Raw genomic sequence first — 25,660 nt, forward strand, 5'->3', positions numbered from 1 at the left:
TAGGGTTGGGGTTAGTGTAAGCGTTAGGGTTAGGGTGGGGGTGGGGGTTACGGTTACAGTTATGGTTAATGTTAGGGTTAGGGTTGGGGTTAGGTTTAGGGTTAGGGTTACGGTTAGGGTTACGGATAGGATTAGGGTGGGTGTTGCAATTAGGGTTTGGGTTAGGGTTTGGGTTTGGGTTAGGGTTACGGTAACGGTTAGGGTTAGAGTTAGGGTTACGGTTAGGGTTACGGATAGGATTAGGGTGGGTGTTGCAATTAGGGTTTGGGTTAGGGTTTGGGTTAGGGTTACGGTAACGGTTAGGGTTAGAGTTAGGGTTGGGGTTGCTGTTGGGGTTAGGGTGGGTGTTGCGATTAGGGTTTGGGTTAGGGATTGGGTTAGGGTTAGGGTTACGGTTAGGGTTCTGGTTAGGGTTTGGGTTAGGGTTGGGGTTAGCATAAGGGTTACGGTTAGGGTTACGGTTAGGGTTGGGGTTGCGGTTAGGGTGGGTGTTGCGATTAGGGTTTGGGTTAGGGATTGGGTTAGGGTTAGGGTTGGGGTTGGGGTGGCGGTTAGGGTTAGGGTTAGGGTGGGTGTTGCGATTAGGGTTTGGGTTAGGGATTGGGTTAGGGTTAGGGTTAACGTTAGGGTTAGGGTGAGGGTTAGGGTTGGGGTTAGGGTTACGGTAACGGTTAGGGTTAGGGCTACGGTTACGGTTAGGGTTGGGGTTAGCGTAAGGGTTAGGGTTGGTTTTAGGGTTAGGGTTAGGGTTATGGTAACAGTTTGGGTTAGGGTTAGGGTTAGGTTTAGTATTAGGGTTAGGATTAGGGTTACTGTTAGGATTACGGTTACGGTTGAGGTTAGGGTTAGGGTTAGGTTTGGGGTTAGGGTTAGGGTTAGGGTGAGGGTTACGGTAACGGTTAGGGTTAGGGTGGGTGTTGCGATTAGGGTTTGCGTTAGGGTTAGGGTTAGGGTTAGGTTTAGGGTTGGGGTTAGGGTTAGGGTAACGGTTAGGGTTAGGGTTAGGGTTAGGATTAGGGTTACTGTTAGGATTACGGTTATGGTTGAGGTTAGGGTTAGGGTTAGGGTTGGGGTTAGGGTTAGGGTGAGGGTTACGGTAACGGTTAGGGTTAGGGTTAAGGTTACGGTTACGGTTAGGGTTGGGGTTAGCGTAAGCGTTAGGGATAGGGTTAGGGTGGGGGTTACGGTTACAGTTACGGTTAATGTTAGGGTTAGGGTTGGGGTTACGGTTAGGGTTAGAATCATAGAATCATAGAGTTGGAAGAGACCACAAGGACCATCGAGTCCAACCCCCTGCCAAGCAGGAAACACCATCAGAGCACTCCTGACATATGGTTGTCAAGCCTCTGCTTAAAGACCTCCAAAGTAGGAGACTCCACCACACTCCTTGGCAGCAAATTCCACTGTCAAACAGCTCTTACTGTCAGGAAGTTCTTCCTAATGTTTAGGTGGAATCTTCTTTCTTGTAGTTTGGATCCATTGCTCCGTGTCCGCTTCTCTGGAGCAGCAGAAAACAACCTTTCTCCCTCCTCTATGTGACATCCTTTTATATATTTGAACATGGCTATCATATCACCCCTTAACCTCCTCTTCTCCAGGCTAAACATGCCCAGCTCCCTTAGCCGTTCCTCATAAGGCATCGTTTCCAGGCCTTTGACCATTTTGGTTGCCCTCCTCTGGACACGTTCCAGTTTGTCAGTGTCCTTCTTGAATTGTATGCTGGTCAGTGGCGTAGCGTGGGGGGTGCAGGGGGGGCCGGATGCACCGGGCGCAACATCTGGGGGTTAGGGGGCGCAAATCCACGGGTTAGGGGGTGCAAATCCATGGGTTAGGGGGCGCAAATCCATGGGTTAGGGGGCGCAAATTACTTGCCTTGCCCCGTGTGCTGACAACCCACGCTACGCCACTGATGCTAGTGACCCTCTTCTGCAGTTGCCCAGTAACTACAATTAGGTATAATACTCTCACCCTTGGTCAGTTGCTTTTTGCTGCTGCCCTTGTGGCTTTCTCAGTTATTTCCCCCTTTTTTGCTTACCCCAGAACCAGTTCTTGATCCTAGTGGCTTCCAAACCTTTTCTGGTTCAATAGTTGTTTCTCTTTTCATGCCTTCATTCTTTTCTAACTTCACCAATCTGAAGTGGCTCCTGGAATGCTTGTCAGTTGCCTTGATTCCCATCAGGAAAAAGGGTAGGGTATTATTAAAATATAACAACAACAACAATAATAATAATAATGCCTCTTCCTAGCTTCATATGCCAAATGCCACCACTTTTAAGCCTGCTGCTCAAAAGGGTTTGTTATTCTACTCCTTGGAAGCCACATTATAAATAAAATGAAGTTCTGCCCATTAGCAAAGGAACTTATCTATAGTCCCAAAGAAGCTATCACAAAATGGCTGCAAGCCATTTTTGTCAACAAGGCAACCTGCGCTAAGATGAAATTGAATGGAACTATGTTGTCTTCTCCCCCTCTGCTTTGCTCTTTATCACATGCACAGCTTTCTTTCCTCCTGGATCCCCCTACCCTTCTCACTTCTAAGTCTTACCTGTGTTAAAATCTTCCCAATCTTGGTTTTTCTAACTTCTGGAGTGAGGTTCTGGAGGGAGTGGTTCTGGAGCGAGTGGTCATAGACTAGATCCAGGTGATTTTGGAAGAAGCTGATTTTCTGGATCCATTTCAATAGGGGTTTGGCCTGGTTTTGGCACAGAAACTGGTTTTGGCATTGGTCGCCCTGTACCTCTGTCAAGAGAGAGACAAGGGAAACATGTCCCTGTTAATTCTTCTCGACCTATCAGCGGCTTTCGATACCGTCGACCATGGTATCCTTCTGGAGCGACTCTCCGAATTAGGAGTGGGTGGCACCACTTTGCGGTGGTTCCAGTCCTACTTGGATGGTCACTCCCAGAGGGTGTTACTTTTCAGCCCTATGGAACCTCCAATTCCTTCCCCCATGCTGTTTAACCCTGGGAGGTCGCCTGCTCCGGATGGGGTTACACTGCCCCTGAAGGAGCAGGTTCGTAGCTTGGAGAAACTCCTGGATCCTTTGCTGTCTCTTGAGACTCAGGTCGCCTCAGTGGCCCAGAGCGCCTTCCATCAGCTTTGGCTGGTGGCCCAGCTATGCCCCTATCTAGATAGGGATAGCCTAACTACTATTGTCTATGCTCCGATAACCTCAAGGTTAGATTACTGCAATGCGTTATACGTAGGGTTGCCTTTGAAGATGGTTCGGAAATTTCAACTGGTGCAGAATGCAGCAGCCAAGTTGCTCACTGGAGCAAGACGGTTTGAGCATATTGCACCAATCCTGGCCCAACTGCACTGGTTACCAATTAGTTTCCGGGCCCAATTCAAAGTGCTGGTTTTGACCTATAAAGCCTTAAATGGCTCAGAAATGCAATACCTCAAGGACCGCCTCTTTCCATATGAACCTACCCGGATCCTGAGTTCATCTTTGGAGGCCCTCTTTCATGTGCCTTCTCCTCGAAAAGTCCAGAGGTGGCAACACGAAAACGGGGCCTTCTCTGCAGTGGCTCCCCGCCTGTGGAATGGTCTCCCCAGGGAAGTTCGCCTGGCGCCTTCATTATACACCTTTAGGCAGCAAGCAAAAATGTTCCTTTTTAACCAGGCCTTTGCTTGACATGATCTAAATCCTATACCCTTTCTAAAATGCTGGATCTTTTTTTTTGGGGGGGGGTTATTGGGTTGTTATTGTTTTCATTTTGTGTATTTGATATGTTATGTGAACCGCCCTGAGACCTTCGGGTATAAGGCGGTATATAAATTAAATAATGATAACAACAACAACTTTGGCAACAGAAACCCCAGCCTTCTTTGTATGAAATGGCTTCTCCAGTTGCCTTTTCAAAAGAAAAGCCTTCTATTTTCTGTATTTATTCTTCACTCTGCTTGAAGCAGACTTCATATCCACCTACCCTTTCCTCTGCTCCTTTTCACATCCAAAAACTTGACGGTTGAAAGGCAAATAAACTTGATTTCGCCCTTCAGGTTCTTTCATTTGTCTTAGTTTCCTCTTGTATCTCTTTTTAAAGTTGTAAATAATAATATTTCCATGCTGTACAATTCCTTTGTTTACTTTTTACCCCCCTCTGCCCATTAGCTCCTCCAGCTCTGGCCAGTGAGAAGGCGAAAACCAGTACTATACCCAGGGACAGTCTCACTCACTAGAATCTGGCTCGCTCCTTCCACTACCTGTTGGTCATAAGGACACATAAAAAAGTCCCTCAGCCCATTAATACAGTGGATGCAAATGTGTTTGTTTTCAACATGGGATCATTGCGCCTGGGTGAAAAATTAGTGCCCACCCCACTTCCTAATAACAAGGTTGCTGGGGTGCAGAGGTGCCAACTTAAATAAAATATGGGTGGGCCAGTATTATCAATCACACGACCCAGCACACACAAAATTTGAATGACAATACCCATCAACTTTTTTTGGGGGGGGGAGGCCCAGCCCCTTCAAATATTTTATTGGGGAGCATGCTTAAGAGGAGTGTGATAGGAATGTTATGGTCTTAGATATATGGTAATGTTCATAAGCGTACCAACCAAGCATGTACATAGATCAGCACAGGAAGACCAACCAGAACCATTTTGATTCCTAAACTGAGCAAATGTTTTCTCTGCAAGGTCAAAGTGGGAAAACCTCCCATTGTCTCTTTCCTCACAAATCCTGTCTTAGGGCACATTTAAGATATGAATAGGGTGTGAGCCTGTGACCTGGCCCAGGAACTAAGTATTTATCATTACAAAAGAATGGCCAGGCTACCCAGGCAATCCAATCAAGTAACCTGCCAGACAGGAGATAAACAACACTCAAATTTCTGTTTTAGACTGCCTTTTCTGTGATGTAGGTATGATGTATCTGAGGGGTGGTCTTAGGTTACACCCCTTCTGTGATGTATGTATGGTGTTTCTGGAGGTGGTCTTGATCTACAGGGTGGAAATTTCAAAAGTCTTTATAAGGCCTTGCGCCCCATTTTTCTGGGTTCCTCCTCTCCTGCGGGTGAGGGGAGCACCCTGTTGCAACAGATCAATAAAGAACAAGCTTACTAGATGCTTTGCTTCTCAATAGTCTCTGGTTGGCCTCTGTTATTCTCTCCTACCAATAGGGAACCTATGTAAGGACTCTAGATGGGCTCTTGGATACCCCATAAGGGAAAAGGGCAAAATTTTGTTTACAACAGGAGTAGCTCCTAAGCTGGGGTATGTGTTGTTCCTGGATCAATGTCTTTGCTTGCTTGGTTACGTGTAGCACCTGCTGTGCCTTTGAATGGCATTTTGCCCATGTATCACACTGATCTGAGCATTAAAGATTTTGGTAGACCTTGCAACCTCTAATTCAAATTCTTCATTGAGTGGGAGGAGATGGGAAGCTCTCCTCCACAGTGTGCTTTTCTAGAGATTCTCCTGACCCTCCCAGAGCCAGTTTTTTTGGGAGGGGCATGGGGGTGTCTATGCTCTTTCCTTTCCCTATAACAAGATGTTCTTGTTCTTCCAATAATTTCTATCCAGTTGTAATTGAAAGTGGCACCATGGACAAAAATCTCCTAAGGCAGGGGTCGGCAACCTTTTTCAGCCAGGGGCCGGTCCACCGTCCTTCAGACCATGTGGTGGGCCGGACTATATGGGGGGGGGGGGAAATGAACAAATTCCTATGCCCCACAAATAACCCAGAGATGCATTTTAAATAAAAGGACACATTTTGACGTTTTCATCCCCAAAAGGTTTTTGATTTGAGTTTCTACTGAAATGAGGCTGCATTTTTAATGTATTTTAATCTTGTTTTTAAGTTTTATTTTAATCAATTGCTTTTATAGCTGGTGTTAGCCGCCCTGAGCCCGGTCTTGGCTGGGGAGGGCGGAGTATTGTAGTATTATTATTATTATTATTACTCATGTAAAAACACACTGATTCCCAGACCATCCACGGGCCGGATTGAGAAGGCGAATGGGCCGCATCCGGTCCATGGGTCTTAGGTTGCCTACCCCTGCCCTAAGGGATCACTGGTAGAAAATGGTCTTTCTAGCTTTTATTTAATAAAAAACAAAACAAAAACTTTTCAATTCTGAAATTGTAAATATTATTTAACACAATATGAAGAGGTGTTGATGTGCCAGGTACAGAGAAACATTTTTGTATTGGATTAATTCCTAAACCTAGATTTAAAAAATGATATTAATTCCTTTTGCCTTCTTAATCTTCTGAATCAAGATCAAAAAATGTTCACATCAGTCTGGTCAATAGTTTGAGTAGTAGTGCTCCAGCTGTAGGAACATCCGCCCACTTCCAATCTTGTGGTTATTTAAGAATTTCCAAAAAGTGTAATTAACCACTGACATAATATCTGCAAGTTCCTTTAGTACCCTAGGGTGCAATTCACCAGGCCCTGAAGACTTGAATTAGTTTCAATGGGCTAAGGGCTCCTGTATCATCTCTTCACCTATCTGGGGATGCAACTCTGTCCATTTATCTCTTAATCTGTTTTTATGAGGTCAAGCACATTTTCCATTGTGTGAGAAGACTGTAGCAATCCTGTCTGCTCCCTGTCACCTGCTAACACTTTTCCGTCCTTCACACCGTGAACCTACCATTTCCTGAACACAGCAAAACACCCACCCACCCTCCTTTTGGTTATTTTGAACACCTCTAATAAGCCTCGTACGCATTGTGAGCTTTAGCCCTGCTGATAATCTGTACAAGCTTTGGCTATTTATCTGAAATTGCCCTCAGTGATTTTCCCTTTCAGAACTCTTTGTTTTCAGAGCTCAAGAGCATACCGTATTTTTTGCTCTATAAGACTCACTTTTCCCCTCCTAAAAAGTAAGGGGAAATGTGTGTGCGTCTTATGGAGCGAATGCAGGCTGCGCAGCTATCACAGAAGCCAGAACAGTAAGAGGGGTTGCTGCTTTCACTGCATAGCAATCCCTCTTGCTGTTCTGGCTTCTGAGATTCAGAATATTTTTTTTCTTGTTTTTCTCCTCCAAAAACTACATGTGTCTTGTGGTCTGGTGCATCTTATAGAGCGAAAAATACAGTACATATGTTTGGACGGAACATACTTGGGGTGTTTCTAAAGTGGTCTCCCAGCTCTAAAAATGTCCTAGAAAAATATAATTGTCCCTCACTAGCTTCTCATACTTGACAGTTCAGAATGAATCCCAGACTGTTTATGTGGTTGTATTTACATAGATCCTCACTTTAGCCAAGATGTGTCTGTTCCACTCTAGAGATCAAACCTCTTGAGGTCCTCCTCTGCTTCTAGATGTTAATCTGAAGGTTTAACAAAATTTATTAAGACTCCTTCAAAGGGGAAATAGGGGCATATCAATTATTGCTCGGGTTGTGCTCTGGGGCAGGGAGAGGCAGTTCTGCAAGTTTGCAGCCCAACTGGTTGTGAATGTGGGTACCAATTATCCAGTCTATGATTCCCACCCTCAGACCATCCTCAGGGCACTTTTGCTTCTATTCTAAACACTTCCTTTAAAAAAAAAAGGCACAGCATGAATGCTTAAATTAATACATCTATACTTTAAAAAGGAGGATTCAATGTGCCAAAATAATGTACAGTGGTACTTCGGGTTAAGAACTCAATTCGTTCCGGAGGTGCATTCTTAACTCGAAACCATTCTTAACCTGAGGTACCATTTTAGCTAATGGGACCTCCTGCTGCCACCGCTCCGCTGAAGCACGATTTCTGTTCTCATCCTGAAGCAACGTTCTTAACCCGAGGTACTATTTCTGGGTTAGCGGAGTCTGTAATCTGAAGCGTCTGTAACCTGAAGTGTCTGTAACCCAAGGTACCACTGTACTTCTATCCTATGAATTGCAAAGCCAGTAGGAAGCTGTATTTCGAACACGAGTGAAGAACCTGCCATGACTAGTCTTTAAATATTGGGTTGATTTAGATGTAATCTCAGGCGCACACAGTCCCCATCCCACTGGCATGGCAGTGAGAAAGAAGTTAGAAGCTTTTGCCTCTGTTTCAGAGCACAGCTTGCCATGTTGTTCAAACCAGACAACTTGGCTATTTGAAACAGGCCAACGTCAAGCCAGAGTTGACCAAATTAGCTAGTTTCAACTAACCATAGGGTTTATTATGCTGTGTTCACACGACAGACGGAACTGGAGGTAAACTGAAATGGGTGTTTCTGATCTCTTATTTGTGGCTGCCCTTGAGAGGGGCATGGAAGAGGCCAAGGCTCAATGGGGCTTATTCTTGTTCTGTTAATCCATCTGTAGCACATGAAGGGGGTGGAGTGGTCAGGGCATCCTTTTGTTATTGTGATGCACTCACTGGGGCAGGGATGAAGTGCGGCAAGGTGGTGGCAAGGCTTGGGATAGATGGCATGTATGCTTTCAGGATATCAAGACTCCCAAGCTGCAGCTCGCAAATCTCTCTGCCTCTGTCCCAGTAATCTAAGGGTTGCCACCAGGAGACTCCCCACCCTGCTCACATGCCACTGCTTTGCTAAACCGTGGCTAATGCTTTATCTGAACACATTTGTGGAAATATACTCGGAGTTCTGTTGCGATTTCATGCTCTTTATTGCAGCTTGTAAAACAATGATTTAATGGCCCCCCAAATCTCAGGATTTTATGTACATTATTTACAGAATGAGTCCCGTCTGATTGGCTGATTCTTCTTCCCTCCTGGAGCCTGATTGGTCTTTTCCTGCGAGGCAATCAGTTGTTGTAATCTAGGATCCTACTTGCCTATTGTTCTAGGATCCAAGCTTCGTACATAACACTTGTTATGCCTATCTTTGCCCTATATCTAAAATCTACTAAGTGCTGAGGGACATATGTGCAGCAAATAAACATGAATCCCTGTCTGGATTCTGGCCTGGAACCAATATGATTGGCATGGCTTTTTTGGAGAGCTGAAAGCAGTTTGAAAGAGGATCACTGCTTATGTTGTACACTATCATAAGAATATACCCTCCAACATTTATCTGATGAAAATAGGGACATCCTATTCAATAATAACAATACTTTTATTATTTATATGCACACACCATGGGAAATGTTCTCTGTCTCTCAAGCTACTTTCAGTACTCATAAAAATGATTGTCTGTCTCCAAGTAGCTGAAAAACAAAGTCCATTTCCATCAGCATGACTCAGCACACCATGTAAGAAAAGAAACAACCAGTGAAAGGGAAAAAGAAGAATTTGTGTTTTTAGACCACAGAACCATGAGAACTAAAATCAGATGTGAGGTGGTAAGTCTGTAGCTGCTTGGCTGTATAAATTCAGGCTACAGGTGGGACTCCATTGCTGAGTTTTCCTACAATTAAAAAAAAAAAAAAACACCTTAACTTTAATTTCACTATATGTAGAAAATTGGTGTGCCATGGAGGAGGTGAGGCTTCTATGTGTAAATGATTTTGTTTGAATAGAATAAAATGCAACTATGCAAGCCCTTTGTGTTCTGAAATAGTACGAGTCAGACACAATTTGACCGCCTGAACAGGTCCACACGGGCAACTTAAAACACAGTGAAGTAATTTCCCCACACACATTTGCACTAGCTGTACACACTACAGAGGGGTCAGGGTCATGACCTGATTTGTTGTCTCGTCCCCACAACTCCTATTCAAGGAGGCTGTCATCTGCCCATGTGCAATGGCTGCTGAAACTGTGCACGCTTCAGCCACGGCATGTGTTTTCAAATCGGATGGAAGCTGGTTTGAGGGAAAACACATCAAATGGGAGCATTTTTCGAGGAACTACAGGATGCATATGGATTGTAGCAAATATGCTATGTGCTTGGTTTCCAACACCTGTGAAATATACTCGGAGTCCTGTAATGATTTCTTTATTGCAGGTTGTAAAACAGTGATTGAACTGCCCCCCCCCAACCTCAGGCTTTTATATACAGTGGTACCTCGGGTCAAGTACTTAATTCGTTCCGGAGGTCTGTACTTAACCTGAATCTGTTCTTAACCTGAAGCACCACTTTAGCTAATGGAGCCTCCTGCTGCTGCCACGCCACCGGAGCCCGATTTCTTTTCTTATCCTGAAGCAAAGTTCTTAACCTGAAGCACTATTTCTAGGTTTGCAGAAGCGTATGTAACCCGAGGTACCACTGTACATTATTTACACAGTGAGTGCCATCTGATTCTGCTTCCGTCCTGGTCTTTTCCTGCAAGCCAATCAGTTGTTGCATTCTAATAATAGTAATAATAAATAAATAAATAAATAAATAATTTTATTTATACCCTGCCCTCCCCGGCTCAGGGCAGCTAACACCAGTAAAAATTACAGTAAAAACGTAATAGGGGAAACAATAAAATAAAATAAAATACAGGTTAAAATGCAATTTAAAATGCAGCCTCATTTTAAAAGTGGCCTCTAGGATCCTACTTGCCTATTGTTCTAGGATCCAAGTTTAGTACATAACAACCTGTGTTGGTAGTGCCCTGGCTCTGGAGTAAATAAGTCGCAGTGTGTACAAATGCCTAGGGCAGAAAGAACAAATGCAGGCATTCCTGCATGTGGCGACTGTTTCTTAAGAACGGAAACAGCAGCCTTGAAATTGGTCACTGACTAAAAACGTAATGGAATTTATGGGCTGGGCCAAGGACCCTCCCAATGAGAGCCGGGTAAATGCCTCAGGGTACCCAAATGATAAGATAAGGCAAATCAATGGCAGCCTAGGAAAGTGGTGATGTGGAGAATTAATGGGTGACTGGAAAGAGAGGCAAAATTAGGGGCAGAGCAGTGTGCAGCTGACCTACTTCACAGATACGGCACACTGGTATATTTTTTATGTTTTTAAAAGCTGACGGCAGCCAACTTGTATTACAAGACAGTAGGCCTGGTATAATAATATTTATCATTGATGCAGTGTGGTTTATGTCTGCTTTATATACATGGTCAACAACCCTTCAAGATAAGCCAGAATTATTGTCCCCACAAGGAAGGAAAGGGGGGCTGAGCCGAAAAACAGTCTTTCCCAAGCCACACAGTTCTAGTGAGTTCTTGGCTAAAGTCAGAATTGAACCATGGGCTCCCCAGCTAACATCCTTACTTATGACACTAAGCCAACTCTATTCCATGTGTCATAAAGGTAAAGGACCCCTGGACAGTTAAGTCCAGTCAAAGGCGACGGTGGGGTTGCGGTGCTCATCTCACTTTCAGGCCAAGGGAGCCGGCGTTTGTACACAGACAGCTTTCCGGGTCATGTGGCCAGCATGACTAAACCGCTTCTGGTGCAACGGGACACCGTGATGGAAACCAGAGTGCACTGAAACGCCATTTACCTTCCCGCTACTTGCACTGGTGTACTTTTGAACTGCTAGGTTGGCAGGAGCTGGGACCAAGCAACAGGAGCTCACCCCATCACGGGGATTCGAACCGCCGACCTTCCGATTGGAAAGCCCAAGAGGCTCAGTGGTTTAGACCACAGCGCCACCCGTGTCCCTCCCTTCATGTGTCATAAAGTGAATATGAATTGTAAAGTGGACAGTCATTCATGGGAGTGTTTTCAACACATTCCCATGATGAAAAACCATAAAAATATTAGCTTTGGTCACCCACATACAGAGCCTCAACTGGCAGATGAATGGCCTTGTCTCTTCTTTTACCTGGGTGGCATTCGGTTTTCATTCAGTTGTCCTTGTGATCCACACTTCTTGTGTGTATCATTTGAAGAGTTTTTAACAAAATCGCCATTAGATTTGTCTCTTTTTGGAGGTGTTCCCTGCAGGTGTCCATCTGGTTTAAGCTAAGAACACATAACAGCTGTCTATCATTCCCACATTCTGTTGGGTAAGTTTTCCTTTCGTGCCCATGCTTTCCATCCAAAAGGTGTTTCTGGAGAACAACAGGCTCATTTGTCCTGTTAATGTAACATCAGGTTGCACACAAATCCATCTGGTGCCTTTGAGACAGGATACATCCAGGCAGAATTGCCACTGAAGTTATCCCCAAGGGAAATATTGAGGTGAACCTCAGTGGCACAGCCTCTCTTCAAATATTAGATAAGCCACCTTGAATCAGAATTGTAGAATTGGAAGGGACCGCAAAAGTAATCTAATCCAACGCCTCAATACAGGAATCTTCACACCAATGTGGGGCTCATAAACCTGAGATTAAGTCTCATTCTCTACCCACGGAGCTATCCCTCAGGGCTTGCTGTTGTTTGGACTTTCCACAACAACAGCAATACCTTTGCATGCATAGTATTGTGGCCATGTGATGTTTTGACACCTGAAGCAAACCACCAAATGGTGCCTCCCCCACCAGGAATGAAGTGAATATCTAAATCAGGAACAAGGGAGAAATAAAAGATCTACATTGGGATCTGCTGCCCCTGTGGACTCTGCCACCTGAGGCAGTCACCTCATCAGTGGGCCGAGAGATAATAGGAAGGACTGAGGGATTAAGAAAAACAGAAACAATTTCGAAAGAGGGATTAGATTTAAACTGAAAATTATGTCAGCCAGTTGCCAGCTGATTATGCCAAACTCCACTCTTGAGTCAGCTGCCGTTTGGTGACTGGTTCTTCCATTGCACCATCAACTTGTGACTGATGGGCCTCCATAATTTTCAACTTTCTCAAGTGGGTCCTGTGGTTTGAGAAACCCCTGCTCCAGATTGTAGTGCTCTTCTGCTAGCAAGGAGCAGGAGAGCAGGCTGTGAAGTGAGCACGGCTTCATGGAAATGTGTGCATGATTGCTCCATAAGGAAGAGTGTCTGGCTTTTTCCTGGTACTCATCTCATAGTGTTCCTGATGTGCAGATATAGTACCAGGTAGGGAATGTGGGGCTTTCCCATTAGCTGGGTCAAAACATAATAATCTACACCGGCCTTCCCCAACCTGGTGGCTTCAGATGTTTTGAAATACAATTCCCATGAGCCCTATCCAGGCCAGGAAAGGCTAACCATCTCAGATAATAGTTTTCAAACTGTTCTGGGGAACTCCAAGCTCAGGAATTGATTATGTGCCGTGTAGTTCAGTTCTGTGAAGAGAAAAGGCTTGTTTGCTGGCCAGTAAGAAGCCAAAAAGTTTCAAAGCCACTAATCTACAGTGTTGAATCACTTCCCTAATGCTCTGTTCTTTTTGCAAGTTTAGATCCTGGGTTGGGGTAATATTTCAGTGATCCTTCACCCAGTTGTCAAGATTTCAACAACACAGCTGTAATTTCACAAGAACTTTCGCCGCTTTTATTCTGTGCTCCTAATCCCCAGGTGTTTTCCTTAAATCACACAGAGACTTTCTGCCTCGGCTGTCGTCTGGGAAGGTTACTGACCCGACGGCAGCTCCATTCCCTCTTTGTCCATATAGCACAGAAGTCAAGGGTGTAAACTAAAACCGGTACCTGCCAGGCAACCTGAGTAGTAGGAAGAACACATAGTTTATATCTTTACAGAGCTCATAAATAGTTATGTACATGCCATGTGATTTAGGGATGGGCCTAATGCCCCACCCTGTCGAGGGAGGTGTCACTGAAGGCTTTCTACAAGATAAAAGAGAGAGAGAGAGAGATCTTCGCCCCAGTAAGAAAAAGAAGCTGGAGAAGCAGATTGACACACACCCCTTACTCACTCTTTGCAATACGCCACCCATTTCCTCAGCCGCCTTCCTGCTCTTTTAAAGAGGCCCAGCTGGGAGGGCAAAAGAGGAAAGAAAAACGTTCTCAGGTGGATAAAGGAGACAATACTATTTGGGGGAAAAGATTGTGAAATCTAAGAAGGGGTAGCTCTCTGTTTCTACACTCGCAACTTCCTCCTTGGATGTTTGGATGTGCCCTTAAAGGGTGAAGGCGGGAAGCTGCTGGAGTTTCTTCTCTTGCTGGGAGCCCTGGCAAAGGAGCTTGCAATCAGTTACCTGGGGATGACCACAGGAGAGAAGACCTCATGGCTGAGGCTGGTGCAAAGCATCCAAGTTTGGTGAGTGACCAGGGATGGTCAGGGGCTGCTGCTGTCAGAGACTTGTGTGAGTGTTGCTTGCAAAAGTAGCCGAGGTGTGTACATGCATGAGACAAAGTAAAATGAAAAATACTGAGAGCATCGGTCACATGTGTGTTTCTGTCTAGCAGTAGAATCCTTTTACAAAGCTTTAAATGACTTGAGTGTAGTTCCTTCTGTCCTGTGCAAGAAGTCGGCTGGTGCTCAGACATTGCAATCACATTTATATTTTCTCGGGAGTAAGCTGTGCTTAGTGTGGTTTACTCTCTACTAAGCCTGTTTAGGTTTGCAACCTGAATTATGAACAAGCTTGATTGGTAGATAGGGAGGAAAAAAGCACAAACCCACTAAACTAACTACTCCTGTAAAGTTGAGTCAGCATTTCCAAACTACTGTTGCCACTTTTGTCTTCCGTCATCGTTGTTACAATACTTCTTAAGCTTTTTTTTTTAATATACAGATTTAACAGCATCTCAAAGCACGAGGCTGTGAGCTGTCATTGATAATATATGCATGTTTCATCGTTACATTGCAGCAATAACCATGAATCATAAATGCAAAGTATCTTAAAGGTTAACCAAGAAATTGGTGTTAAGTTTTGAATACTATTGCTAAGATTTAAAACAGTTTTCCATGATTTAAGATAAGCTATATTTAGCTATATTTTTAATTAGTGAAGGTTTGGTGCTCTGTGTGTAAATAGATTCATTTATAATATATACATATTTACAATTTAATGTGCCTTTCTTTAAGGCACACGGGTGGCACTGTGGTCTAAACCACAGAGCCTAGGACTTGCCAATCAAAAGGTCGGTGGTTCGAATCCCCGCGACGGGGTGAGCTCCCGTTGCTCGGTCCCTGCTCGTGCCAACCTAGCAGCAGTTTGAAAGCACGTCAAAGTGCAAGTAGATAAATAGGTACCACTCTGGCGGGAAGGTAAACAGCGTTTCCGTGTGCTACTCTGGTTCGCCAGAAGCGGCTTAGTCATGCTGGCCACATGACCCGGAAGCTGTATGCCAGCTCCCTTGGCCAATAAAGCGAGATGAGCACAGCAACCCCAGAGTCGGTCACGACTGGACCTAATGGTCAAGAGTCCCTTTACCTTTACCTCCTTTAAGGAACGTGGTGTTTAGCAACCTCCCCTCCCCATTTTATCTTCACAATAGTTTACGCTGAGCGATGGTGACTGGTCTAAGGTAACCTGGTGACTCTCATGCCTGAGAAGAGTTCAGAACTCACACCTCCCTCCCTGGTCTTCGTTGGAAGCTAACCACTACACCACATTAATTATCATAATTATGTTAATTATAGGTATGCTTGGATTCGCTTGGGCTTTCTTTAGCTCAAGTGTTAGTTTCATTTGCTTACATGACTATTTCTCAGCCATCTTGGATAGCCTAAACACAATCTAACTGTGTGTTAGAGACACTCTGAAAGTGGGTTTTTTGGGTGTGTGTTTTTAAAACAAAACTATAGCTGTCAATCCTACTGAGCATGTCAGCTAGTTTAAAGTCAAAAAGCTGCTTGTCTATTCAATCAGATGATTGACTATAGTAAAAATCTGCGGAATTTCCAGCTGCATGTACATAGGGGGTCAATGTTTCTGGCTGTTGGTGGTTCAAGCCTACCCTGGGACAGCATTACAGGAGCTTGAACAAGGTGACCATCCCCCGGGATACCTTCCAACTCTGCAATTCTATGATTCTATCTCCCCTCCATCCTTCAAAATCTAGGGTTGTATCCATGTTTATTGTCTATGGAAGTGTGTTGTTGGAACACATGTGTGATATATATATATATATATATATATATATATATATATATATGCATGCTAGATAAATGTATCTAGTAAATGGCACCCGCCCTGTGGAATGCCCTCCCACCAGATGTCAAAGAGAAAAACAACTACCAGACTTTTAGAAGACATCTGAAGGCAGCCCTTTTAATGTTTAATAGGTTATTGTATTTTAATATTCTGTTGGAAGCTGCCCAGAGTGGCTGGGGAAACCCAGCCAGATGAGCGGGGAATAAATTATTATTATTATTATTATTATTATTATTATTATTATTATTATTACGCTGGTTCGTGAAGGTGAGATACCAGGAAAGGGTACTGCAGCTGAGAGACAGATATTTTTTTCAGACAACTCCTGCCACCCCTCCCCACCCTTTCTTCCTTTTTCTTATTCACTTCCTTTTCTTCCTCTGTCCTTTGTTTGGGTTTTTGCAAGCACCTTCCGTCTCTGACTCTGCAGAGTGGAATTTTCCTGCGCTGCTGCCTAGGCTCAGGAACACACAGAGCTTCGGTGGTTTTTTTTAAGGCATGGGAAACGAGAGTCCAGTAAGAAAGCTATTATTAGTGCAAAACAGAGGCCAATAGCAGAACTTCCTCCATCTGGGATTTCCCTGTAGCCTGAAAGGAGCAATGTCCATGCGTGGCACAGCCTGCCTCATGATGACCATGCATGCTTGCCCGAAAGCAGCTGTTTAAAAGGGCTTGTGCTGCTGTCAGACACCAAAGGGAACAACATGACTGTGCTGTCAACATGCAAGTGAAGCCAAAGTTAGAGAGCCATTTATTTCACCTGGGGAGCAAAGGATGCAGTTAAATCAGACTGGGTGAGCCTCTCTGCTTTTTTATCAGCAGTGGGTATAAGTAAACTATTATGATTATTATTTAAAAGATAAAGGGACCCCTGACCATTAGGTCCAGTTGTAACCGACTCTGGGGTTGCGGCGCTCATCTCGCTTTATTGGCCGAGGGAGCCGGTGTACAGCTTCCGGGTTATGTGGCCAGCATGACTAAGCCGCTTCTGGCGAACCAGAGCAGTGCACGGAAACGCCGTTTACCTTGCCGCTGGAGCAGTACCTATTTATCTACTTGCACTTGGTGCTTTCGAACTGCTAGGTTGGCAGGAGCAGGGAGCGAGCAACGGGAGCTCACCCCGTCACTGGGATTCGAACCGCCAACCTTCTGATTGGCAAGCCCTAGGCTCTGTGGTTTAACCCACAGTGCCACCTGCGTCCCTCTATAATTATTATTTATTGCACTGGAATGTTTTTCACCTGCTTACCTTTTTTTTTGCCTGGTTCACAGACCCCCTGAAGCCCATTCACAGACCCCCTAGGGTCTCCTGGTTTCATTTCTCTTGGGTAAAGCAGCATAGGAGACTTACAACGTCGTCTTCATGTTTTTTATTTACAATTTAAATGTACAGACAGAACCCATGGGAAGCAAGGGGATTCCTGCAGCGCGCAGCAGAACCACTGATCTTGCGCCAGATTCCCAGAGCAAAAACTGCACCCCACTGTGATTTCATCTTTAGTCAACCCATAGCTGTGTCAGCTTTCTACCGGGCTCTGCCTGCATTGGCTTTCAAATTTGCCCATCCCACTAGCCCAAAGGTGCTGCCTTTCAAAGGAGCAGAGAGATTCCAGGCTGTGAAGAACGAGCTTCCCCAGCCATTGAGAAAACATAAACCTATCTTCCCCATTGGCAAGTCCAATTAGCTATTTTGGATGGATGGATAGATAGAAAAGAGGGACAAATGATGTTGGGAAGTCTCACACAATGTGATCGTTGTGGGTCTTAGGTTGCCTATCCCTGGATTAGGCCATGACCTGGCTTGGGATGCCAACCCACCAATTGAAGACTAGTGTACAATATGGCACTCACGATAAGTCACCCACTTCCAATTCCTAGTGTTTGCCTCAATTTTGGACCAGTTTTTAACTTTAAAATTATATATGAGAATATATTGGCTTATCTAGATATCTGCAGGAGCACTCATGTAGCCCTTTAAAGTAACAGCACAATTTTATTCAAGGGTATCTATTTTCACTCAACTGTGATCTAACATTTTTCATCCTATCTATCATCTATATCTATCATCTATCTATATCTATCTATCTATCTATCTATCTATCTATCTATCTATCTATCATCTATCTATCTATCATCTCCATGTTTTCCTTTGAGAATCCACTAGGGCAGGAGGGGCGGGGGGAACCTTTGGCCCTTCAGATGTTGCTAAACTACAACTCCCATCAGCCCTAGCAAGTATGGCCAGTGGCCAAGGATTATGGTAGTTGGAGTTTGGCATCATCTGGCAAGCCAAAGCTTCTCCACAGTTGCACAAGAGCGAAGTCTAAGGAAGAGCAAGCTCTCCGCTCATCCTCCTTATTCCAGGAATGAGGGATGTCTTTCAGCTCAAGGGCGGAAGCCACATACTAGTGGCAGGTGGAGCAACAGAGACCACATTCCAGCCATGAAAATGTCAGCTGTTTCCACAACCAGAGGCCCACACACGTTTCTCCATCCATCCAGCAAGAGGAATTATCTCAGTCCCAGTAGGCAAAAGCAGGGAAGGAGGATTGGTATGGCTTGGGGTAGGAGGGTATAGTTTGGGGAGTCCCAGGGGACAGATACAGAGGGCCACATTTGAGCCCCAGGCCAAAGGTTCCCTTTGTTGTTGTTTAGTCATTTAGCCGTGTCCGACTCTTCATGACTCCATGGACCAGAGAATGCCAGGCACTCCTGTCTTCCACTGCCTCCCGCAGCTTGATCAAACTCATGCTGGTAGCTTCGAGAACACTATCCAACCATCTCGTCCTCTGTCGTCCCCTTCTCCTTGTGCCCTCAATCTTTCCCAACATCAGGGTCTTTTCCAGGGAGTCTTCTCTTCTCATGAGGTGGAGCCTCAGTTCTCATGTACTGGAGCCTCAGCTTCAGGACCTGTCCTTCCAGTGAGCACTCAGGGCTGATTTCCTTCAGAATGGAGAGGTCTGATCTTCTTGCAGTCCATGGGACTCTCAAGAGTCTCCTCCAGCATCATAATTCAAAAGCATCAATTCTTCGGTGATCAGCCTTCTTTATGGTCCAGCTCTCACTTCCATACATCACTACTGGGAAAATCATAGCTTTAACTATATGGACTTTTGTTGGCAAGGTGATGTCCCTACCCCTACCCTAATCCTTCATTATGTTGTATATTTATCCTGGATGAGGGCTAGTGCTTCAATAGCTCTAAGTGGTTACTTCATTGGAATGATTGCCTGTACTGTATATATTTGCACTCAGGTCATCAGGTCCCTGGCTTGCACATGGCGTGTCATTTGAGACCCTTGCCGTGTGCTTGAGTCGCATGTGTCCGTGTCTCTTCATAAGCATCACTGCCTTTTCTCTTTGACAGATGCCCATTCTTGCCGCTGCCCAGCTTTCTCGCATTGACTGCCACGCTTACCAGTCCCTCTGCCATGTTATCCGCGTCGCACTGGAAGAGCCTCCGTCAAACGTTAATGGTGCTGTTCACCGCCACGCTTCTCATTGGAATAACCATGCTGGCTCTCTCCACTGACATCAACCCTGTTGGATTTTTCTTCATTGCGGTGGGGGGTCTGTGTTTGCTTGGCTACCTCATTAGTTTGGCAGTGGAGTTCTACCTGAAGCAACGCAATCCAGCGGAAGAAAATAATCCAGGCTCGCGGAGACAAAGTCAGGCTGGGTAAGCAGCTGCGTCTACTTTCCTCTCCTTTCCATATGCTGACCCTTTAGAGGTAGTCTATACAAAGAGCAGATTGTGGTAGATCAGGCTTCCTCAACCTCGGCCCTCCAGATGTTTTGAGACTACAATTCCCAACATCCCTGACCACTGGTCCTGCTAGCTAGGGATCATGGGAGTTGTAGGCCAAAAACATCTGGAGGGCCGAGGTTGAGGAAGCCTGTGGTAGAACATGAAAAGAGCATGGCCAGATCAGACCATGGATCTGTTTGTCTTGCATGCTGATGATAATATCGTTTATACCCCACCCATCTGGCTGGGTTTCCCCAGCCACTCTGGGCAGCTTCCAGCGAAATACAGTGGTGCCCCGCAAGACGAACGCCTCGCGAGACGAAAAACCCGCGAGACGAAAGGTTTTTTCATTTTCGAGTTGCTTCGCAAGACGAATTTCCCTATGGGCTTGCTTCGCAAAACGAAGCTTGCCCCCACACCCCGGACCTCTTTTGAAGCAAGGGGCGGCGGGGAGAAGATCGCTTCTCCCCGTTGCCAGCCCCGCAATCTCCGGGGACAGAGGGGAAGGCGCCTTCCCCTCTGTCCCCGGACCCCTTTTGAACCAAGGGGCGGCAACGGGGAGAAGCGATCTTCTCCCCTCCGCCCCTTGCTTCAAAAGAGGTCCCCTCTGTCCCCGGACGGTCTCCATAGGAACGCATTGATTGATTTTCAATGCATTCCTATGGGAAACCGTGCTTCGCAAGACGAAAAACTCGCAAGAAGAAAAAACTTGCGGAACGAATTAATTTCGTCTTGCGAGGCACCACTGTATAAAAACACAATAAAACGTCAGACATTAAAAACTTCCTGATACAGGGCTGCCTTCAGATGTCTTCTAAAAGTTGTGTAGTTCTTTATATCCTTGACATCTGATGGGAGGACATTCCAAGAAGGTCCTCTGCCTGGTTTCCTGTAACCTCACTACTCGCCGTGAGGTAAACAGCAGAAGGCCCTTGGAGCTGGACCTCAGTGTCTGAGCTGAACGATGGGGGTTTAGGGCTTTAAAAGTCAGAACCAACACTCCAAGTGGCCAACCAATAATTCTGGGAAGCTTACAAGCTGATCATGAAGGCAACAGCCCATTCTGAGGTATATTAGCTCTCAGCTGTTTAGCTACAATGGCTCGAGATTCTACTTAACTGTAGTGGCAAATAGCTTGTAATTGATATATTCTCCATTGACTTGGGCCTAAAGTCTTAAAAACTCTCCTGAGCTATCAGTTACCACCTCCTCTTGGGTCAGTGAATCAAATAATGCATTGTATGAAATATTCCGAGTGGAGAACTGCAGGATCATATTAACAAAACTGCTTGTGGCTGGTTGTTAAAAGCAATGAAAACCATGAGTTGGCATTGCATCTGAACCAGCCTCAAGAAAGCCAGGGGCAAGAGTGAAAGGATTTGTTATTTGGGGGTGGGATTCTATCTGGAAGCACCCTAAAAGTCTATCAAATTCTACAGTAGGTTTAATAGTCACTCCTTCTCGGCGGCAAAGTTTGGGAACTATAGCTCCAGTGAAAGGATTAGGACTCCCATGGCGCTGTGGGTTAAACCACAGAGCCTAGGACTTGCCAATCGGAAGGTCGGCGGTTCGAATCCCCGCGACGGGGTGAGCTCCCGTTGCTCAGTCCCAGCTCCTGCCAACCTAGCAGTTCGAAAGCACGTCAAAGTGCAAGTAGATAAATAGGTACCGCTCTGGCGGGAAGGTAAACGGCGTTTCCATGTGCTGCTCTGGTTCGCCAGAAGCGGCTTAGTCATGCTAGCCACATGACCCGGAAGCTGTACGCTGGCTCCCTTGGCCAATAAAGCGAGATGAGCGCCGCAACCCCCGAGTCGGCCACGACTGGACCTAATGGTCAGGGGTCACTTTACCTTTACCAACTCTCAGCTCTCTTGGCAAGGTACAGTTCCCAGAATTCTTTTGCGGGAAGCCTTCACTGTTTAATAATAATACTAATTTTATTATTTATACCACACACATCTGGTATCATAGTGTTTTATATGCATGGTGCAGATGAGGCCTGTGATTGTGGGGGCCAGAATGCACTTGATGATCCCATTGCTTGAATATGGTAGATATTATTGTTTGTTGAGAGGACAGAGAATCCTCCTTGGTGGAAAGTATGGAGCTATTATAATGATTTGTGTTTTTAACTACTCCCCCTCTCTTTTACCAGCATAGACAATGAGGCCTATGAGGCCCCAGCATATGAGGAGGTGGTGACTACTGGCTACTTATCGGGACCAACCATCTGGACCATCACCTCCAGCCCAGGGGCAACCCCAGTGGAGCCCCCTCCGTACAGCGTGGTCATTGAGCCTCCTGCCCACGGAGAGACTGTGGTCGAGGCGTTCAGGGTTTCGGTGGCACCAGGCACACGCCGTGCCTCGGAGGCAGATCTACAGTCCCGGTTCCGCCTCAGGTTGCTCATGCCGCCAAAACTGCAGCGATTTGTCTCTGATACCCACGAACTCAAAGGTGTTGAAGAGCGGGCAGAACGTCCGGAGCCCCTCACCCCCCCTCCTGCTTATGAGAACGCGACAGTGGAGGAGGTCCTTGAGGAAGAATTTCAGCTCTCCAGGCTATGAGAACGGTGCACCGTGGACATTTTTCGTCAGACTTTCTTCGGTGGTTGTCCTGTTGCAATCCATGCGATATGAGAAACATGGCCTGTGTGCAAGATGTTAGCTGCTGTGCCCGCTTTTAAAGAACTCTCCTGAGAAATGTGCACATACAGGTCTGAATTTCTCATGGGAAATGCAATTTTGTTAAAAAACGAACTTGTGTTTTCTGACGTTTCCAGAATGTTCTTGGACTTACAGTGTAGACTGCTTGGAAGCTGGCTTTAAAGAAGGCTGGACTGATTGGTGTAATGATTACTGCTCCTTTTTTTTTTTTTTTTTAATAACCACATCTGAAACCAAATAAACTGAGAGGGCAAATCTGGGATCAAAACTACGAACCACATCTTAATGATTTCCAAAACCTGTTTAAAAGCTTTGAGTCTGAGAGTTAGCAAACTGAGATTAATAAAGAATTCAGCTTCTGAAGATAGCACTTACTCAATCCATATTTCTTTATTGTGGAACAAACTGCATATTATGTGCAGAACAGTTATGTAAAATCATAAACATTGATTGTGTACAATTGAATAATGTTGCTGAGACATGCAATTGCTTCCTGCCCTTTTAAGAAACATACTAGCTGATTACCAAGGAATGCTGTAATGGAAGAATTTATGAAATAATGTGATCACAGAAAATCTGTCTGTAAATCTATTGCAGCCAGGATACCAACTGATGGAAGTGATCTGTTGACCAAGTCTTTTCCTCAACATTGCAAACAGTATAACTTTAAGAAACTTGAAAACAGGACAGTCTGTTTAACAACTGTGTTTATTGTCCAACATATCATGTACGCTACTGGGTGTCAAAAACAGATGACAGGCCAAGGGGCAGGAGAGTATGGAAGCCTGGAGATGGAATGGAAAATGGGTAAAGATGAGTGTGTTGCTGTATTTAGTCATCTGAAACTGGGTCCAGAATGGACAGACATAGAGCTGACCCAATCCAAAGGCAAACTGAGACTATTCTCCCAGGTTACAGGGTGTGGGTGAATCCACTTCCAGATGTGGAAGCAAATTCCATTGATATCCAAGGGATTAACTGTTGATTTTAATAATCTTTTAAATGTTTAACTATCTGTTTTTTATCAATAATTTCAATATTTTATATTATATTTTTGTACACTGCTTAGAGATTTTCTTACAATAAGTGGTATGTAAATTTTATTAAATAAAGGATATTTTGTTCTACCAGCTTCACTCTGGCACCTTTAACAGCTGATTGACATGCAGAAATTAAACAGATGATGTTTTGCCCAGTAACAGATGGTAGCACCTATCTTTAGAATAAGGCAGCAATCCTCTGCACAATTTCACACATTAAAATCAGTTGACTGCAGCCCTCTGTCTACTTAATCTGAGAGCAAGCCTCGCTGAACTCAAATCAGATTTACTGCTGAACAGGCAAGTATGGGTTTGCACTGCAAATTTATCTATGGCTATAAGAAGAAAGAGGAGAATTGCTGGTAACTGAGAAACAGACAGGCAAGTCTCTTTAAACTAAAGAGAAATCTCCAAATGAGTGAAATCTAATGAATATGCACATGTGAAACATGAGGAGACACTGGGTGCATTGGGCTTTGGTTATTCTTTGAAGGGTTCTACCACCCTATTTGCCCAATCTGATCTCCATCCCACTCCACCATTGCATCAGGCAACCATAGAATGAGCACTATATAGGAGTTCCATCCCAATTGCAATATCCAGCTTTGTTGAAAGGTTGCCCCTTCAGTTAAAGGGTCTCACGCTGCTCTAGGAGTCTTTTACTGCAACAAAGCAAGGGAAATTCTGTTTGTATTGGAGCTTCCACAGTGGAGTCCTATCTCTTCTCAGTCTCCTCTATTCCAGACTAAACACATCCAGCTCCCTCACCTTTTCCTCGTAAGGCTTGGTTTCCAGACCCTTGATCATCTTGGTTGCTCTCCTCTGTACACATTCCAGCTTGTCAATATCCATCTTAAACTGAGGCACCCAGAACTGCATACAGTTTTCTAGGTGTGGTATGACCAAGGCAGAATAGAGTACAGTGGTACCTCTGATTGCGAATGGGATCCGTTCCGGAGGCCCGTTCGCAACCTGAAAAGAGCGCAACCAGAAGCGCTGTATCTGCGCAGGTGTGCGGCATGATTTGGCGCTTCTGCGCTTTGTGAGTTAGCGCTTCTGCGCAAGCGGCAAAACCTGGAAGTAACCCTTTCTGGTACTTCCAGGTCCCCGCAGGACGCAAACTGAAAAGACGTAACCTGAAGCGTCCGTAACATGAGGTATGACTGTAGTACTATGGCTTTGCTTGATCTGGACACTATACTTCTGTTGATGCAGCCTAGCTTAGCATTCACTTTCTTTTGCTGCTGCATCGCACATCATCACACTGTTGGCTCATGTTAAGCAGAAGTCTTATGCTAGCAGGATCGTATCAGAGGAAGTCAAATAAGTGTAGGGAGGGGCGGAAGCAAATCCTTGAAAGAGTCTCCTGTTCCCCCCAAGGCTTGCTCATCCCTCCTAATTGGTCTGGGGTCCCACTGATTCTGCTACGGCTATAGGTTTGGCTATAGTGCTCCTATACCTAAGGCTATGCTTAGATGCCGTTTAGCAGCTTCAGCTACTGTGACAGTTTATTGTTTATTTCTTTCTTTAAAAATATGCTTTGCCTTTTTAAAAAAGAAAAAAGCATACTCAAGGAAGCTTGCCATCAACTGTCTCGACAACATTTGTTGATGCAGCCTAGAATAGCATTAGCCTTTTTTGCTGCTGCAACACACTGTTGACGCATATTAAGCTTGCAGTCAACTAAGACCCCTAGCTCCTTTTCACATGTACTACTGGCAGTCCAGGTGTGCCCCATCTTATATTTGTGCAGCTGGTTCTTCCTGACTAAGTGTAGAACCTTGCTGTCAGGGAACTGACATCAGAGCGAGAGGCGAAGGGGAGGCTCACAGATTCTGCTGGCGAAGGACCCAGCAGCAGGGGGAGAAACAACTCAGTAGAGGGGGAAGCCATTAAGCGCAACACCAGGGAGAAAGGGGGGCAGATGGGGGAATCGGAGGGAGGGCTCCAGGACTCCTCACTGGACATCAGTGAGGAGAGCCCAGGTCCTCCGCTGCCCACGCCCTCCCTGCGCAGAAGATTCCTGCGCAGTGAGAGGAGGAGGAGACTGGGTGTCAAACAACTTTAATGTTGGAAGAGGTTGAAGAAACGCCCACTGACGGATTCTGCCAGCGACTGAGGCAGCCGCGATGAGCAAGGGCTGTGCAGTCAGAAAGGTTTAACAAGGCAAATTAGCCTAGAGAGGCACCAGTTTACGCATGAGTAACTCATAGCCATTACACTTGCATTTGTCCCTATTGAAATTAATTTTCTTAGTTTTGGGCCAGTTTTCCAAGGCAGTCATCTCGCACCTCAAGGCAGCTCTCACTTGTTGCTTAAAGGTAAAAGTAAAGGCACAGGTTCTGTACTTAGGGGTCTTAGTTGACCACAAGCTTAATATGCATCAACAGTGTGTTGCAGCAGCAAAAAAGGCTAATGCAAACATCCCCTATATAGCCGTAGGAATCAT

General features: G+C 45.2%; 1 protein-coding gene and 1 long non-coding RNA gene across 3 annotated transcripts; one reads left to right on the plus strand and one right to left on the minus strand.

The window, feature by feature from the left end:
* Positions 1-1,921: 1,921 nt before the first annotated feature.
* On the minus strand, positions 1,922-5,385 carry LOC309521699. The gene is made up of 3 exons (XR_014214752.1): positions 3,933-5,385; positions 2,546-2,739; positions 1,922-2,164 (listed from the first exon to the last, which is right to left on the minus strand). It is a non-coding gene; the product is annotated as an uncharacterized lncRNA (long non-coding RNA).
* Positions 5,386-13,246: 7,861 nt separating this feature from the next.
* TMEM139 (transmembrane protein 139) lies at positions 13,247-23,301 on the plus strand. 2 transcript variants are annotated; one of them, XM_082205226.1, is made up of 3 exons: positions 13,247-13,914; positions 19,125-19,436; positions 21,661-23,301. In XM_082205226.1, exons 2-3 carry the CDS (start codon positions 19,189-19,191, stop codon positions 22,070-22,072), a joined length of 660 nt encoding a protein of 219 aa, XP_082061352.1. In that variant the 5' UTR covers positions 13,247-13,914; positions 19,125-19,188; the 3' UTR covers positions 22,073-23,301. The 2 variants fall into 2 exon arrangements, with proteins under 2 accessions (XP_082061352.1, XP_082061351.1); XM_082205225.1 differs by lacking the exon at positions 13,247-13,914 and adding an exon at positions 16,289-16,551.
* The last annotated feature ends 2,359 nt before the right edge of the window (positions 23,302-25,660 follow it).

Source organism: Podarcis vaucheri (genome assembly GCF_965113315.1).
Source record: "Podarcis vaucheri genome assembly, chromosome: 17".
NCBI classification, from domain to species: Eukaryota; Metazoa; Chordata; class Lepidosauria; order Squamata; family Lacertidae; genus Podarcis; species Podarcis vaucheri.